The sequence below is a fragment of the Sminthopsis crassicaudata genome, chromosome 3, assembly GCF_048593235.1.
Source record: "Sminthopsis crassicaudata isolate SCR6 chromosome 3, ASM4859323v1, whole genome shotgun sequence".
In the NCBI taxonomy this organism is placed as follows: domain Eukaryota; kingdom Metazoa; phylum Chordata; class Mammalia; order Dasyuromorphia; family Dasyuridae; genus Sminthopsis; species Sminthopsis crassicaudata.
The window spans coordinates 535,623,956-535,643,218 of record NC_133619.1 but is presented as its reverse complement, the minus strand read 5'-3'; the positions used below and the strand labels follow the sequence as shown (position 1 = coordinate 535,643,218).

General features: G+C 32.7%; 1 protein-coding gene across 3 annotated transcripts in view; it reads left to right on the top strand.

Annotated features, from left to right (window-relative positions):
* The window catches only part of DYNC2H1 (dynein cytoplasmic 2 heavy chain 1), a 394,253-nt gene that overhangs the window by 125,237 nt on the left and 249,753 nt on the right, over positions 1-19,263 (top strand). For all 3 annotated transcript variants that reach the window (XM_074304391.1, XM_074304390.1, XM_074304389.1), the window contains exons 40-45: positions 173-302; positions 3,099-3,254; positions 3,817-4,076; positions 11,173-11,419; positions 12,559-12,710; positions 15,702-15,846. In XM_074304391.1, the coding sequence (XP_074160492.1) occupies positions 173-302; positions 3,099-3,254; positions 3,817-4,076; positions 11,173-11,419; positions 12,559-12,710; positions 15,702-15,846 (1,090 nt within the window). The remainder of the gene's footprint in view (positions 1-172; positions 303-3,098; positions 3,255-3,816; positions 4,077-11,172; positions 11,420-12,558; positions 12,711-15,701; positions 15,847-19,263) is intronic.

The following is a 19,263-nucleotide window of genomic DNA, read 5'->3' as shown; positions in this document are numbered from 1 at the left end:
GGGTTCTTTAAGCAAAAATTATTTTTGCTTTTATTTCTTTCATAATTAATGTAATATGTAACTAGAAGTAAGCAAAGAAAAAAGGTAAGAATTTAATGAGAAGAAAAATGATTTTGTTTTAAAAATGTATATAGTTTCTGATTTGTGATCATTTTAATAAATTTTTTTCTAGTGATGAAGAGACAGATCTTGATTCTCTGATAAAATCTTGGTTGAGGAACCAGCCTGATAAATATAGAACCAATCTTGAAAACTGGATTGGAGATTATTTTGAAAAGGCTTTACAGTGGGTACTTAAACAGGTCTGTTAATCATGTTATTCACTTTGCGGACAGTTACTTAGATAGTTATTTATGTTGATTTTTTCCCTTAGGACTATGGGGGTGATAAAATATAGCCTACTAGCTCACTGAGAGAGTTGCTGTACTTTGCCATCTTATATTTATTTTGCAGTTCACATACAGTTTTGAAATCAATCAGATTAATAAATATTTCTTAATTTACTGTACATCAGGTACTCTGGAAGCATTTGGGGAAAAAAAAGAATAAGAAAGTTCCTCCCCTCAAGGATCTTAAAAAATCTGATGAGTTTGGGCTTAGATAGTTTTGCGTTAATTGCTTATATAACAATACATAGGTAGTTCATAAAAATATTGATTGCATTTAATGCCAAGGTTCAGAGAGTATGCTAAATTGTACTTATTCCTCCTTTATTTTATTTAAATATCTGCCTTTTAAATTAGTGTTAGAAACTACAATTTTCTAAAAGTGGTGCCCTTTAAGAAACAGATTCAAGAGTAGAGTTTCCCACTGTTTTCTGAACATTTACTTTTATACTAACCATAAAGCAAAGACAAAATTTCACAGAGTGATTAACTAAAGATATTAAATTCAATTTTAGGCTTTTTAATTGGCTTAAATTTAAGTCTTTAAGTAAGACTCTGAAAGTAGAGCCCAAATCTCCTTGAAAAAATAAAACCTCAAGCCTGAACTCATTGCTCTTATCGTCCCCATCCCAGTGATTCTGAACTCCTGACCATTCTTCAGATTCCATTCTCTACTCTCCATTACTCAATCTCTTATTACTTGCTTTTCAAATCTCCCCTCTCTCCCTTTACACATTCCTCTTCCATCTCACTGTGCTATCCCTTCTGTTTGACATAGCCTTTCCTTTCCTAGCATTGGCTTCACTTTTAAGCATGTCTAACTTCCTCCAGAACTTTCTAATCATTCCTCAGAGGATTCAGTGTCTAGATCACAGTCTTTCTTTCCTCCTCAACTTCTTAACTTTACAGTCTGACTTGAGATCTCATGATATAACTAAACTTGCTTAATTCTTCTTGATTGTTATCTAATCTTTGACACTTTTGCTTTATGGACCAGAACTCTGTACTTGAAACAAGGATTCTTAGGAGGTGCTAATTCAGTGGAATTGATAAAACAATGGTTATCTAGTTTAGCATGGTGATGAATAGTTCTCTAGTTTAGTACATGTACTTAGTTCTACAAGATTCACACCTACGATGATGTAATTAGAATAGAGGATATAAGCTGAGATAAACTCAGCCAGACAGATTCATTTCATCTCCCCCCTTTGTGTGGCTGGAGGCTGGAGCACAAGCTCTCGGGCTGAGGCAGAATTCAAGACAGAGACCTTGGTGGTCATCCTCCTGCTTCATTTACAGAAACCAAGACACATTCAGGAGGACCTCAAGAAAGCTGGCCCAGGCCCCAGGCAAGGAAACTAGATTGTGAAGGATATAATAAAGCCTTATGGACTTTACCACCTGACTATTCTTGTGGTGATTACTGAAATGAAGGCTGGTCCAGAGACCTACCAACCAACCAGAATACTACACTTTTGATCATGGTTTTTGGAATACTACTTTCTCTTTGTTCTTCTGCATATCTGACTATTCCTTTTTGGTTGAACTTAGAAAGTAGAGAATAAAAGAGAGTAAAAGAGATCTATTCTATGGATCCTTGTTGGGCACAGGTAGTGTCTTTGACCACTGTAAGGTCCGGATTGCTGAGGAAATCCTCATTCTTCATATTTCGTCAACTGACTTTCTTTAAATCTGGATTGTCTCTTGGGAATCAATTAGAGTAATAAGAAAGTTGCTGGTAAATAATCCTTTAGAAAGGTGGATTTGTGATTTAGTTCTGTTGACTGCTGATAATGAATCACAGACTTGTAGAATGTTTTGGACATTTTGGACAGTGTGGAAGAATCTGAAGAGTATTCTAGTTTTAGTTGCTTGTCATTCTTGATTAGTTTTCTGAGCACCCTGGTCTCTGGTGATTAAGACCTAGAGCAGATAAACCTACAACAACAATTCTTAATTTTCAAAGATTATGACCTCCACATCAACTAAAAGAGTCCAGACATTTATGAATAAATATTGCAGAGCCAAAATCAAAGAATAATTCCTGATGAAACAGGGCCCTGTAGATCTCCCAAAGAGCTGGGACCATAGCAGGAAATTGCTGAATGGCTTAAAAGAGAAATAAGAATTATGAAAGAATTTATGATCTTTACAGCAGAAATAATTGGCAGAACTACTGACAAGTCTCACACAATAACCAACCTATCTATCTATCTATCTATCTATCTATCTATCTATCTATCTATCTATCTGTCTGTCTGTCTGTCTGTCTGTCTTGTCTGTCTGTCTGTCTATCCATCTGTCCATCTTACCTTCTTTCCTATAACAACATAAATTCTGTTTTTAGGTCTTCTGTTATGGAAGGAACTTAATATTCAATAGTTTGCCCATATTTGGAGATTCTCGAATTCTTAGAATGTATCTTAATCCTTTACAACCATGTATTTATTAGGTCTCTACAGTACAAATAACTAGGACATCATGCAGCCAAGATGGTAGATTATTATTATTTATTTTTATTATTTCTGATTTTAATTTAGATGTTAGATTATTGAAATGCAAAGTAAGCTTGGCTTCTGGACCTTATTTTTTAATAGATGGAATTTTATTGAGTGAAAATTATTTAAAAGTGACTTGTGGAAATATTTGGAAGCTTTTACTTCTGATGTTTGTTGACTTTTTTCTCCTTGCTGCTGCAAATTTCTTATACAGAATGACTATGTAGTGGAAACAAGTTTGGTTGGAACTGTGATGAATGGTTTGTCTCATCTACATGGGTGCAAAAATAGAGAAGAATTTATTATTGGCTTGATAAGGGGACTTGGTGGAAATCTTAACATGAAATCAAGACTAGAACTCACCAAAGAGGTAATGATGGCTATTTGGTATTATATTAATCCTAAAGACCATTTTTCTTGTTATTCATCATTCACTTTAAGTCCCATATTAGGAAAAAGAGTTTGCAAAAAAATCTCTGAAAGTTATTGAGTTGTAAAGTATTATGATCAAGCATGTAATGGGAAGGTAGTAGTCTAAATGATGGTTTATAAAGGGGACAAACTGGAAGAAGGAAGATGGTTAGCAGGCTTTTATATTAATTCATATTATCTCCAGGTAATAAAAGCATGAGTTACCACAATTATAACTTTAGTTGAAAGCAGAAAACAAATAGAAATATTTCAGAGGTAGAATTGATACTTGATTATTTATTGCTTATGGAGGGAAGGAAAGTGATAGAATTAACATAAATTATAAAGTTACTATTTAGATTATATATTTGACATTTTAATTAGAAAACACATTTAGTATTTTTGCTAAATAAATATTCCCTGTTACAATTAGGAATATCTTTTGGTAGTATTTAAGATAATTCCCTAGAATTTGGTGCTTTCTATATGGCAAATGTCAACTTTTTCTTTCATTTCTTAAGATTTTCAATTGGGCACGAGAGTCACCACCAGATCCTCATAAACCAATGGACACATATTATGACGTAACTAGAGAACGTTTATCATCTTATTCATTGAAGAAACCTGAAAATTTGACTGCTGATGACTTTGGTAATAGTCAAGTACTCCCAGTCATTCAGACTCCAGACATGCAGAGAGGTCTAGATTATTTCAAACCATGGCTAGGTTCTGATACCAAGCAGCCTTTTATTCTTGTGGGACCAGAAGGATGTGGAAAAGGGTAAGAATTGAATAAGATGGACTCAGCTATATTTTTGTGGGCTAGCAATAGTTTATAATTTTTATTTATATATTTAAGCATTTCTGTTATGTTTCATTTGGATAAATTACTATGTTCTGGTAAAAGTTCTTTGATATTTTAGACACTCAGAAAAGAATATGATATGGACAATAAATTCCTTTTCTGTGGCTCAATTTTCTTTTTTGCTAAATGACAGAATCTGGCTGGTGATTAATTTTTAGATTTCTGGGAAGATTGTATTTTTAGTAATGCACTTGTGTAATAATGGAAGATTCATATTAACTTTAAAATTATTATATGACATGCTTATGAAATGAAAATTTTTCAGTGAACCTCTAGTTACTGATTAGTTTGAGAAATAAAATTAGTGAGTTGGAAAAAGAAAACAGCTCACTAAAAAATAAAATGGATGAAATGGAAAAAATTTCCATAGAAGAAAAAAACTCGCTGAAAAACTCAATTGGATAATTACTAAAAGATATTTAAAAAGTGAGTGAAGAAAATACATCATTGAAAATCAGACTCGAACAAGTAGAAATGAATGACTCAAGGAGAAACCAAGAAGTAGTCAAGCAAAACCAGAAAAACGAAACAATTGGAAAGAACGTCAAGTACCTTATTGGAAAGACAACAGACCTGGAAAACAGATCAAGGAGAGACAATTTGAGAATAATCGGACTCCCTGAAAATTGTGAGGAAAAAAAGAGCCTGGACACTATTTTCCAGGAAATTTTCAAAGAGAACTGCCCAGACATTTTGGAAACAGAGGGTAAAACAGACATTGAAAAAATTCATCAATCACCTACTGAAAGGGACCCTAAAATCAAAACGCCAAAAAATATACTGGCCAAGTTCAAGAACCATCAGACGAAGGAAAAAATATTGGAAGCTGCTAGAAAAAAGCAAATCAGATATGGAGGAGCCACAATAAGGATAACCCAGGATCTAGCAGTGTCCACATTAAAGAAATGAAGGGCCTGGAATATGATATTTCGAAAGGCTAAGGAACTTGGTATGCAGCCAAAAATAACTTACCCAGCAAAAATGATCATCGTTTTCCAGGGAAGAAGATAGACATTTAACAAAATAAATGAATTCCATCTATTCTCAATGAAAAAACCAGATCCACACAAAATGTTTGATCTTCAAATACAGAACTCAAGAGATTTCTAAAATGGTAAAAATAAATCTTGAGAACTATACTTCTACCATGAAAATATGTAAAAAACACATGTATAATTTGTCCTAGAAACTAGAGGTGGTAAGGAAATTATATCATAAAAAAGGGTAAAGTAGTGATACTACATCTCACAAAGAGGCAAAGGTAACCTATTATATCTGAGAGAAAGAAAGGAGGGAGATGAACATAGTGTGTATCAATTGACATACTCAATTTATGGTAAAACTTCTTCCACTTCATTGAAAAGTGGGTGGGAAGGAGTAAGCTAAGGGGAAGGGAATACAGAAATTGTGAGGAAAAGGGGTAAAATAGGGGAAGGAACTTTAAGATAGGGGAGGGATACTAAAAAGGGAGGGCTGTGAAAAGAAAGTGGTGCTCACAAGTTTAATACTGGGAAGGGGGGTAAGAGGGAAGGAAAGGAGAAAAGCATAAGCAGGGGTTAACAGGATGGCAAGCAATATAGAATTAGCCATTCTAACCATAAATCTGAATGGGGTAAACTCCCTCATAAAGAGGAAGCAGACTGGATTAAAAGCCAGAATCCTACTATATGTTGTTTACAGGAAACACACCTGAAACAGGGTGATACATTCAAACTAAAAGTAAAAGGGTGAAGCAGAACCTACTATGCTTCAGGTGAAGCCAAAAAAGCAGGGGTAGCCATCCTCATCTCAGATCAAGCAAAAACAAAAATTGTTCTAATTAAAAGAGATAAGGAAGGGAACTATATCATGCTAAAGGGTAGCATAGATAATGAAGCAGTATCAATATTAAACATATACACACCAAGTGGTGCAGCATCTAAATTCTTAAAAGAGAAATTAAGAGAGCTGCAAGAAGAAATAGACAGCAAAACTATAATAGTGGGAGATCTCAACCTTGCACTCTCAGAATTAGATAAATCAAACCCCAAAATAAATAAGAAGTCAAAGAGATAAATAGAATACTAGAAAAGTTTAATATGATAGATCTGTGGCGAAAGCTAAATGGAGACAGAAAGGAGTACACTCTCTTCTCAGCAGTTCATGGAACCTATACAAAAATTGATCATATACTAGGGCATAAAAACCTCAAAATCAAATGCAGTAAGGCAGAAATAGTAAATGCAGACCACAATGCAAGGAAAATTATATTCAATAAAAAGCCAGGGGAAAATAGACCAAAAAATAATTGGAAACTAAATAATCTTATACTAAAGAATGATTGGGTGAAAAAGCAAATCATATCATAATTAATAACTTCACCCAATAAAATGACAATAATAAGACATCATATCAAAATGTGTGGGATACAGCTAAAGCAGTAAGAAGGGGAAGTTTTATATCTCTAAAGGCCCACTTGCATAAAATAGAGAAAGAGAGGGTCAACGAATTGAGCTTACAACTAAAATTGCTAGAAAAGGAAAAAATTAAAAACCCCTAGACAAACACAAAATTTGAAATTCAAAAAATAAAAGGGGAGATTAATAAAATTGAAAGTAAAAAAAAGTATTGAATGAATTAATAAAACTAAGAGTTGTTTAATGAAAAAACCAACAAAATGGACAAACCCTTAGTAAATCTGATTAAAAAAGGAAAGAGGAAAAGAAATTGAGAGTCTTAAAAATGAAAAGAGAGAACTCACCACTAATGAAGAGGAAATTAGAACAATAGTTAGGAGCTACTTTGCTCAACTTTATGCCAATAAATTCGATAACTTAAATGAAATGGAAGAATACCTTCAAAAATATAGCTTGCCCAGATTAACAGAGGAAGTAGTAAATAGTCTAAATAGTCCCATTTCAGAAAAAAGAAATAGAATAAGCTATTAACCAACTCCCTAAGAAAAAATCCCCAGGACCAGATGGATTTACATATGAATTCTACCAAACATTTAAAGAACAACTAACTCCAATTCTATATAAACTATTTGAAAAAATAGGGATTGAAGGAGTCCTACCAAATTCCTTTTATGACACAGACATGGTACTGATACCTAAACCAGATAGGCTGAAAACAGAGAAAGAAAATTATATACCAATCTCCCTAATGAATATTGATGCTAAAATCTTAAATAAAATATTAGCAAAAAGACTTAAGAAAATCATCCCCAGGATAATACACTATGATCAATTAGGATTTATACCAGGAATGCAGGCTGGTTTAATATTAAGAAAACTATTAGCATAATTGACCATATCAATAACCAAAATAACAAAAACCATATGATCATCTCAATAGATGCAGAAAAAGCTTTTGATAAAATCTAACATCCATTCCTACTAAAGCACTTGAGAGTATAGGAATAAATGGACTATTCCATAAAATAATGAGCATATATTTAAAACCAACAGTAAACATCATATGTAATGGCGATAAACTAGAACCTTTCCCTGTAAGATCAGGAGTGAAACAAGGTTGCCCACTATCACCATTACTATTCAATATAGTACTAGAAACGGTAGCCTTGGCAATAAGAGCCGAGAAAGAGATTCAAGGAATTAAAGTAGGAAATGAGGAAATCAAACTATCACTCTTTGCAGATGACATGATGGTATACTTAGAGAACCCCAAAGACTCTTCTAAAAACTTTAGAAATAATTCAGAACTTTAGCAAAGTTGCAGGATACAAAATAAATTCACATAAATCCTCAGCATTTTTATACATTAACAACACAATCCAAGATCAAGAGATACAAAGAGAAATTCCATTCAAAATAATTTTCGATAGTATAAAATATTTGGGAACATATCTACCAAAAGAAAGTCAGGAATTATATGAGCAAAATTACAAAACACTTGCCACAAAAATAAAGTCAGATTTAAATAATTGGAAAGGCATTAAGTGCTCTTGGATAGGCCAAGTGAATATAATTAAGATGACAATACTCCCTAAACTAATCTATTTATTTAGTGCTATGCCAATCAGAGTCCCAAGAAAGTATTTTAATGACCTAGAAAAAATAATAACAAAATTCATATGGAGGAACAAAAGATCAAGAATTTCAAGGGAAGTAATGATAAAAAAATCAAATGAAAGTGGCCTAGTTGTACCTGATCTAGAACTATATTATAAAGCAGCAGTCACCAAAACCATTTGGTATTGGCTAAGAAATAGACTAGTTGTTCAGTGGAATAGGTTAGGTTCATAGGACAAGATAGTGAATAAAAATAGCAATCTAGTGTTTGACAAACCCAAAGATCCCAACTTTTGAGATAAGAATTCATTATTTGACAAAAACTGCTGGGAAAACTGGAAATTAGTATGGCAGAAACTAGGCATGGACCCACATTTAACACCACATACTAAGATAAGATCAAAATGGGTCCATGATTTAGGCATAAAGAACGAGATCATAAATAAATTAGAGGAACATAGAATAGTTTACCTCTTAGACTTGTGGAGGAGGAAGGAATTTGTGACCAAAGGAAAACTAGAGATCATTATTGATCACAAAATAGAAAATTTTGATTACATCAAATTAAGAAGCTTTTGTACAAACAAAGCTAATGCAAACAAGATTAGAAGGGAAGTAATACATTGGGAAAACATTTTTACAGTTAAAGGTTCTGATAAAGGCCTCATCTCCAAAATATACAGAGAATTGAGTCTAAGAAATCAAGCCAGTCTCCAGTTGATTAATGGTCAAAGGATATGAACAGACAGTTTTCAGGTGATGAAATTGAAACTATTTCCACTCATATGAAAGAGTAGTCCAAATCATTATTGATCAGAGAAATGCAAATTAAGACAACTCTGAGATACCACTATACACCCGTCAGATTGGCTTAGATGACAGGAATAAATAATGATGAATGTTGGAGGGGATGTGGGAAAACTGGGACACTGATTAATTATTGGTGGAGTTGTGAAAGAATCCAACCATTCTGGAGAGCAATCTGGAATTATACCCAGAAAGTTATCAAACTGTGCATACACTTTGATCCAACAGTGCTACTATTGGGCTTATATGCCAAGGAAATACTGAAGAAGGAAAAGGGACCTGTATGTGCCAAAATGTTTGTGGCAGCCCTTTTTGTAGTGGCTAGAAACTGGAAAATGAATGGATGTCCATCAATTGGAGAATGGTTGGGTAAATTATGGTATATGAATATTATGGAATATTATTGTTCTGTAAGAAATGACCAACAGGATGAATACAGAGAGGCTTGGAGGGACTTAGATCAACTGATGCTGAGTGAAATGAGCAAAACTAGGAGATCATTATACACTTCAACAATGATACTGTATGAAGATATGTTCTGATGGAAGTGTATATCTTCAACATAGAGAAGAGCTAATCCGATTCCAATTGATCAGTGATGGACAGATTCAGCTATACCCAGAAAAGGAACACTGGGAAATGAGTGTAGACTGTTAGCATTTTTTTGTTTTTCTCCTCAGGTTATTTTTACCTTTCAAATCCAATTCTTCCTTTGCAACAACAACAGCAAAATTCGGTTCTGCATATATATATATATAGTACCTAGAATATACTATAACATATTTAATATGTATAAGAATGCATGCCATCTCGGGGAGGGGGTGGAGGGAAGGAGGGGAAAAATTCGGAACAGAAGGGAGTACAAGGCATAATGTTATAAAAAATTACCTATGCATATGTACTCTCAAAAAATGTTATATTTATAAAATTAATAAAAAAAGAAAGAAAGCTATCAAAAACAAAATAAAATATCATTAGTTTAAAAAAAATAATGGAGTTAGAAAGTATAATAATCATTTGAAATGGGATTATAGTCCTTAAAATTGATAGCTATTTTTACATGTCTGTTAATTCAAATGTATATTTAGTTTCCTTATATTGTTGTTGTTCTTTTCTTGACAAAGCTATTGTAGTGGTTTGTCATTTCCTTCTCCAGCTCATTTTACAGATGAAAAAAAATTGAAGCCATAGGGTTAAGTGATTTGCCCAGGATCACACAGCCAATGATGAGGCCAGATTTGAAATCAGGAAGGTGCCTTCCTGACTCCAGGCCTGGCACTCTATCTACTGTTCTATATAGCTACCCTATATGTGTATGTATATCATGCATATTATATAGATATATGCATATATACAGACATACATACTTTTACATATACACCTATATTATGATTATATATATATACACATATATATGTATACGTGTGTGTCTACATGTTTTGACAGATCTTTTCATGTAACACTTTCTGTTCTACCCAGGTTATTCTTAAGTGTTCTTGAGATGATTTGCCTTTAATTGTATCTGTTTACATGTTTTCTGTAAACTTACTTTTTTCTGCCATTTACCAGCTATTTTGTAAAGTTATATCCCTCACATTTTTCTTGCCATCTTCTAAGATTTTTTTAAAAGTATTTTAGTTTAAACTAGGCCTTTCTTTAAAGGTTGAAATGTTTTCTTCTTTGACTAAACATCATTAGGAATTCTTTTATGCTTGTCTTATTTTTAGTATCAACAATTTACATAAATAAGTCAAATGTTCAAAATAACTCTTTATATTGTACTTATTTTTATTTTTCCAATTTGATCTTGATCAGTGGCCTAACAAATCACTGGTTAGAATGTGTAAAGCTAATATAAAAATGTTTTCTTTGCTTTTTACCTGTTAGAGTTTAATTAATTTCATTTAAAATATTGTATCTACAACATAAAATATAGGCTAAGTTGTCTTTCAGAGGTCATTCTCATTATGTTACTAGAACCATATTTCAAACTCCCTCCCCCATCCCTTCTGCTGATCATATTTCACTGGCATAACTTTTAAAATCCTTTGGAAAGGTGTATAAATTACAAAATCCTTTTTAGGATTAGGCATTGGAATAGGACTGGAGAAAGAATGGGGATTTCTCATTTTATTTAAATGACATTTTATTTTCATTGTTTTTAAAATGTCATTCATATCATTGCTTTTTAGAATGCTGCTTCGATATGCCTTTTCTCAACTCCGTTCCACACAGATTGCTACAGTTCATTGCAGTGCACAAACTACTTCTAGACATCTCTTGCAGAAACTGAGCCAAACTTGCATGGTTATCAGTACCAATACTGGTAGAGTGTACAGGCCAAAAGATTGTGAAAGGCTAGTCCTATATTTAAAAGATATCAACCTTCCCAAACTTGATAAGTGGGGAACCAGCACTCTTGTAGCTTTCCTACAGCAGGTATGTTTATTTGTTATATTTCAATAATAGAAAACATTTTTTTTTACTATTCTGGAAATATCTTGTTTTCTTTACCTTCCAGGATCTGTTACAGGATCTTTGGTTACTAATTACTGAATAAAAATAGGGAGTTTGAGGGCTAGAGTATTATAATAAAAAATATGCATGTTAATCCTGTTTATACTATTTATAACAGCATTTTTTTAGAAAGTAGTTAGCTCTCCTGAAATCTATCCAACAAAATGTTATAGTTTTCAAGATACATATTAGATATAATATTGCAGTTCCTTCCCCTTACCCAGTTCTCTACTGTCCAGAAAACAAAAGGAAAAAAAGTAATTAAATCTAATACCTTGGTTTTCTAGAACAAGAAGAATTCTTTATTTAGTTCTGAAACATAATTATTATTAACAGAATTATATGATTAATTCCTTTAGCAAAATTGGTGGTATTTCTATTCAATGCTATCTCTTCCTTTTTGCTCCTTATGTTATCTCTAACTCTTACTTTTTTCTTTCTGCACAACTTAGTAATATGAAATTAGTTATATTCTTTACCCTCTCCTCTTGCTCACCCCTATTGCTCACCACTGAATAATTAATTGTTTTGTGATTGACTTCAGATGATGAATACCACAGAAAGAGTGTAAGAGCATAGATGTTCAGATCAGTTGAGATCTTTTTAAACTGAATAAGGGCTTAAGCTCCCTCTCTTTCCTCTTCTCCTTTTCTGTCTACATGCAGCACCCTGTGTTTCCTCTTGTTTCCTCCTGCACACTAAGGGGCATGTCTCCACTATTAGTAATCTATACTGATGGAATTAAACTTAAGCCTTTGTGTCTTTGCCTTTGCATTTTAATATTCATATTGTAATACATCCATTGAAAGAACAGCTCTTAACTGCAAAGAAATTTCCTATATGTTAAATTTTTTATATTCTGGCAGAAAAGGTTTTTCAAACTTATATGTTATTGGTGCATTGGTTTAAAAATATCCTTTTCAAGTGGAGCAAGAATATTTAAAACTTAAATTAATCATTTGGATTGTGGAGTACATAGAAAGTTATGATTAGCTATACTTTAGAACACTTTTGTATTATTTAAGAAAACATTTAAAATACATTTCTTTATTTTGCAAAAGGTGCTGACGTATCAAGGATTTTATGATGAAAATCTAGAATGGGTTGGTTTGGAAAACATCCAAGTGGTGGCTTCTATGTCAGCAGGAGGAAGATTAGGAAGGCATAAACTCACCACCAGATTTACTTCCATTGTTCGTCTTTGTGCAATCGAGTAAGTTTCTGTCCATTTTTTCAGCATATTTGAATTTTTGTAAAGGTTTTGAAAATATAGTTTTTTGAGGTAATATTATGATAGAAACCATTGACAAAAATAAGAAAAAAGTATAATATAAAATAAGTTAATCAATATGCATTTATTAAGTCTCTACTATAACCTAGATACTGTGTATTATGGTTCAGAATTATCTTGTTCTATTGAGTTTTTCTTTTGTTTCAGAAACCACTTATAAGTAGGGATTTAGAACAAAAAAATTTTTTATTGATGTTTATTTATCAGAAGCACTTAAATAATTAGAACAAAAACTCTTCCCTACTTAGTCTGTGTTAAGGACCACACCTAAGTGTGAAATCCAGAAAGCTTGGAAATGTTAAAGGTACCATTAAAAGGCAGGTCAGTTCTCTGAAAGCCCCATAGTTGTGAATCATAACACCCCTGAAGGAGTTGAAAATCACCCTTTTTCTGAAGCAGATGTTGCTTGTGTATTGGGAATGAAATAAATCGGAGGCAAGAAGGAAGAAGAGGAGGGAGGTCAGAGAATGCACCTGCCTCAGACCCTTTGTATCATTATCATCCTCCCACATGAAGGGATCCATTCTGCTGGTCAGAACTAGCTCCTCAACAGCCACCAGAAAATGGTTCTTATAACACCCAGCAGCCACTAGCAGGTTGTTCCAGTAATAGGTCTGTTTTGTGGCAGATGCCAAGTTGGTAGTTTCTGAATCTCATCAACTGATAAACCAATGTGTCGGGTTTGTACTGGGCACTCTGCATACAAATTCATAGATTTTACTACTATATTGTAAAAACCTTTAGACTTGAAATCAGAATTTAACAGGATAGAAAAATGATCTCTGACACCAGCTGGTGTGACTTGTGAAAAGTCACTTCACTTCTCACTGCCTTAGTTTCCTCATATGAATAATGAAGAAATCCTTATATCAGTTTCTTAATAGGTTTATTGTGAGGCAAGGGCTTTGTAAACTCTACATGCTATGTGAATGTAAGTGCTTGTTATCATCAATGATTATATTATTCTTGCCATTTTATGCATTATTAATAAAATTATAGACTTTTATAACCTTGATTAAAGATTAAGAAATTCATCATTAAATATTAAGTGGTTTAATATTAATATTAAAGGACCTTTTTATCTTTTGGGATTTTGTTGAGATAAATGATGATAATTGGTTTGTTGTATAGAGCTTTTACAATTTGTAGATTGTATTCTTCCTAACAGCTCTGTGACATATGTAGTGCAAATTATTTAGCCTCCATTTATAGAAAGAAGACTGAGCCTCAGAGAGATTTACTAATTTGTTTTTGGTCACTAAAATTAATAGGTAACAGATCTGGGATTGGAAGCCTTTTCTTCATAATAAAAGTCCAGTGTTTTGTTTTTTTTTTGTTTTTGTTTTTTTTTTCCTTCCCTCACTTACCATGCTATAAAGTTTTGGATTTTTTTGAAAGTCTATATAAGCATAAACAAAATGTTAGTCATCTTAAAATTTTGTTAAACTTATTAGTTTGTTCATTTTTAGCAATAATGATAGAATAGACCTTCATTGTATCTTTTCAGTAAAGAACATATTTCTGTATTTTATACTTGTTTATATATTATTCTTCTTAATAATCAGTTAAACAGCTTATTAAATACTTGATATGTTTCAAGCATTTTACAAAACATTACAATTTTAAATTTAAAGAATTTTATTTTATAAATATATGAGGAATCTGGGGCAAATAGAGGTTAAGTGATGTATTGGAGGTCACACATTTGTTAAGTGTGTAAGGCTGGATTTGAACTCAGGACTTCCCATTTCTAGGTCTGGTGCTGCATTTCTGCCATCTATCTGCCTGACATCTATTAATTTTATTTCTTGGGTTATTTGGTCCAGGCCTTAGTCATTCTGTGACCAAGTATCAAGTACTCTCTCTGTATCAGACACTATAAAATGCAAAAGCAAGCGGAAAGATTGTTCCATTTCCCAAAGCACATTCTTATTGGAGAATACACATAGAAAGAAGTTGAAAAATGGTCTTGTTGGAAGAGGAGAAGAGAAGGAGGGTGGAAGGAATGAGGTAGACAAAGACTACAGCCAAAAAAGCAGGCTGGAGAGGAGTGCCTGGGTATTTTCATTATTAGGCATGTTCTGGGGGCAATGCAGCAATTAGAAGGAGAGGTGGCAGGGACTGAAGGAACTTCCAGTGTGAAGAAGCCCAGGAAGGTACTATGATGGGAGCTTCCCAGGCAAAGAGGTGCCGTGGCATTGCATTTTAGGTAAAGTAGAACCATGTGGAGATGAATGAAGATGTTATTTTTTATGACTTCAAAGTAGATTAGTAACTTGAATTTCTTTGTTTAGACAGAAGATAGTGAGAAATTCATTTTATGGCAAAATGTAATGTATTATATTGTCCTGATTCTTCATCTCTTTTTATTAATAAGCAGATTTTATAGTTCTTTTGTCAATTTGGTATTTTCAATAAGGTGAATTAACTAAATTGTTAAACTACTGCATTTTATTAGTACTTTATTTTTAAATTTTATTATTTATAATTATTATTAATTTATTATTATAAAATTATTATAATTTAGTATTATTATTGGCAGCTCATTAATATCCAATATCCAATATCAAATTTCCAATTTGTGCTTAATGGTTTCTTTTAAGGTATAATTGCTAATACTAAAATATCATTTCATTACAAATGTTCCTTGTATAATAGCTGTGTTCTAAAAATTAAACTCATATTTCAAATGATATTTTACTTTATATTTTGAAATTTCAGAATATTAACTATATTCTTAATTTTTATGTTGTGTGATTTTTATTTTTCTTAAAGCATAGAATGGCCATCATATATTAAAATATTAATGTGTTTTAAAGTTCCTTAATCTATCTTTTCCTCTAGCTTTATATAAAAAAAACCTGAAATTTGTAATTGTCATCTAGGTTTTTTTTCATTGTATTTTTTTTTTAGTTACCCGGATAGAGATCAGTTACAAACAATCTATGGAGCATATCTAGAACCAGTTCTACACAAAAATCTAAAGAGCCATTCCGTCTGGGGTTCTTCATCAAAGATTTATCTCTTAGCAGGATCCATGGTACAAGTATATGAACAGGTATAATCATTTTATTCTTTTATCTGAATTGTTTTCATAGTTTTGTTTTCTTTATATGAGCAGTATATATGAAAATAATTATTTATACATTTTAATAATTTTAATTGATATGTTTTGTAGTAAATTATGATTTATCTTGTATATATATCTGGCTCCTAGTATTTAAGGGTTGTTGAAGAAGTTTCTCATTAATAAATAATCCATTAACATATATCTATGTCTAATAATGTTATAAATAGAATTTCTGACATAACATTAACCATACTTTTCCTTATTATTTAGTAAAAGTTATTCTTTTTGAATTAATTTTTTTAGTTCTGATCATACGTTTTAAACTTTCTAGGAGGGTTTGTCACATTTTATATACAGTTGATAGAACTGGAACAAGAGGCAGGAATATTAATTTTCTTGTTTTCAAGACTGGCCTCAGACATTTACTAGCTGTGTGACCCTGGACCAGTTCTTTAATTCTGTTTGCTTCAGTTTCTGTGAAATGAGCTGGGAAAGGAAATGGCCAATCACTGCAGTATCTTTGCCAATAAAACCCAAATGGAGTCACAGGAAGTTGGACACAATTGAAATAGCTGAACAAAAACAAGAAGTGCTAAAATGGAGGAGGGAACAAATTGAAAGTCAAAAAATACAACCTAGTAAACATTAGCTCATTTTAAAACATTGCCATAAATAAATTTAAATTCCTGAGATACAGCAGATCTGTAAACCTAATTTTCTTTCTTTTTCATGCTGTCTTTTATCAGACAATTTTCCTAATCATGTCAGTGATAAAGGGCAAAGCATATATAGGGAGATGATGGTTACTTAATTCTCCTTCAATAAGCTAAAATAGAGTTGGGTTTTACTTTCTAGTACGTCTTTTATCTGCAGACCACTAATATTCTTAAATTATTTGTCCCTGTTAACCTCCAAATTTCTCCTACCAGCCTTTCATATTTTTCCATTGTTTCTTAACTTCCGTGTCATTGTGAGGGACACCATCAATTTCCAAATTACTCAGATTGAGAGCACAGAGAAACCACTCTAGGTTTTTGGGCAGAGCAAGAGCTTGAGTAAGATGACATGGATGATAAATGGCTCCTCTCACATTTTGTTAAATAGAGTGAAGGGAGGAAAAACTGGAGAACAAGTCCCACAGTGGATTTTTGTACTAATTCAATTATTGAGTACTCTGGACTAAAATAAGAATAGTAACTCTTTAATAGTTAAGCATATTGTTTTATTGGCTACATAATCATAGAAGAAGTTTGATTACACCAAATTTTTATGATATACTAAAGAATATGGACTACGTCAAACCTAATGTCTCAAAAATTTGATACCATTTCAGGCTTTTGAATCCATTAGAGATGTAGTCTAATAAATAACTTTTGTAAAACTTTTTTTTAAAATTTTTTTATTATATATATATATTTTTTTATAATATTATCCCTTGTATTCATTTTTCCAAATTAACCCCCCCTCCCTCTATTCCCTCCCCCCGATGACAGGCAATCCCATACATTTTACATGTGTTACAATATAGTCTAGGTACAATACATGTGTGTGAATATCATTTTCTTGTTGCACAATAAACATTAGAATCCGAAGGTACATGCAACCTGGGCAGACAGATATTAGTGCTAACAATTTACATTCACTTCCCAGTGTTTCTTCTCTGGGTGTAGCTACCTCTGTCCATCATTGATCAACTGGAAGTGAGTTGGATCTTCTTTATGTTGAAGATTTCCACTTCCATCAGAATACATCTTCATACAGTATTGTTGTTGAAGTGTACAGTGATCTTCTGGTTCTGCTCATTTCACTCAGCATCAGTTGATTTAAGTCTCTCCAGGCCTCTCTGTATTCCTCCTGCTGGTCATTTCTTACAGAGCAATAATATTCCATAACCTTCATATACCACAATTTACCCAACCATTCTCCAACTGATGGACATCCATTCATCTTCCAGTTTCTAGCTACAACAAAAAGAGCTGCCACAAACATTTTGGCACATATATGTCTCTTTCCGCTCTTTAGTATTTCTTTGGGATATAATCCCAGTAGTAGCGCTGCTGGGTCAAAGGGTATGCACAGTTTGATAACTTTTTGGGCATAATTCCAGATTGCTCTCCAGAATGGCTGGATTCTTTCGCAACTCCACCAGCAATGTATTAGTGTCCCAATTTCCCCACATCCCCTCCAACATTTATCATTATTTGTTCCTGTCATCTTAGCCAATCTGACAGGTGTGTAGTGGTATCTCAGAGTGGTCTTAATTTGCATTTCTCTGATCAGTAGTGATTTGGAACACTCTTTCATGTGAGTGGATATAGTTTCAATTTCTTCCTCTGAGAATTGTCTGTTCATATCCTTTGACCATTTATCAATTGGAGAATGGTTCGGTTTCTTATAAATTATGGTCAGTTCTCTATATATTTTGGAAATGAGACCTTTGTCAGAACCTTTGTTTTTAAAAATATTTTCCCAATTTGTTACTTCCCTTCTAATCTTGTTTGCATTAGTATTATTTGTACAGAAATTTTTTAGTTTGATGTAATCAAAATCTTCTATTTTGTGATCAATAATGATCTCTAGTTCTCCTCTGGTCATAAATTCCTTCCTCCTCCACAAGTCTGAGAGGTAGATTATCCTCTGTTCCTCTAATCTATTTATTATCTCCCTCTTTATGCCTAAATCATGGATCCATTTTGATCTTATCTTGGTATATGGTGTTAAGTGTGGATCCATATTTAATTTCTGCCATACTAATTTCCAGTTTTCCCAACAGTTTTTTCCGAATAATGAATTTTTATCCCTAATGTTGGAATCTTTGGGTTTGTCAAAGATTAGATTGCTATAGATGTACCCTTTTTTGTCCTTTGTATCTAATCTGTTCCACTGATCTACCGGTCTATTTCTTAGCCAATACCAAATGGTTTTGGTGACTGCTGCTATATAATATAGCTTTAGATCAGGTGCACTTAGACCACCTTCCTCTGAGTTTTTTTTCATTAGTTCCCTTGCAATTCTCGACCTTTTATTCTTCCATATGAATTTTGTTGTTATTTTTTCTAGGTCATTGAAATAGTTTCTTGGGAGTCTGATTGGTATAGCACTAAATAAATAGATTAGTTTGGGGAGTATTGTCATCTTTATTATATTCGCTCGGCCTATCCAAGAGCATTGAATGTCTTTCCAATTATTTAAATCTGATTTTATTTTTGTAGCAAGTGTTTTGTAATTTTTCTCATATAATTCCTGACTTTTCTTTGGTAGATGGATTCCCAAATATTTTATACTCTCAACATTTGTTTGGAATAGAATTTCTCTTTGTATCTCTTGCTGTTGCATTTTATTAGTGATATATAAAAATGCCGAGGATTTATGTGGATTTATTTTGTATCCTGCCACTTTGCTGAA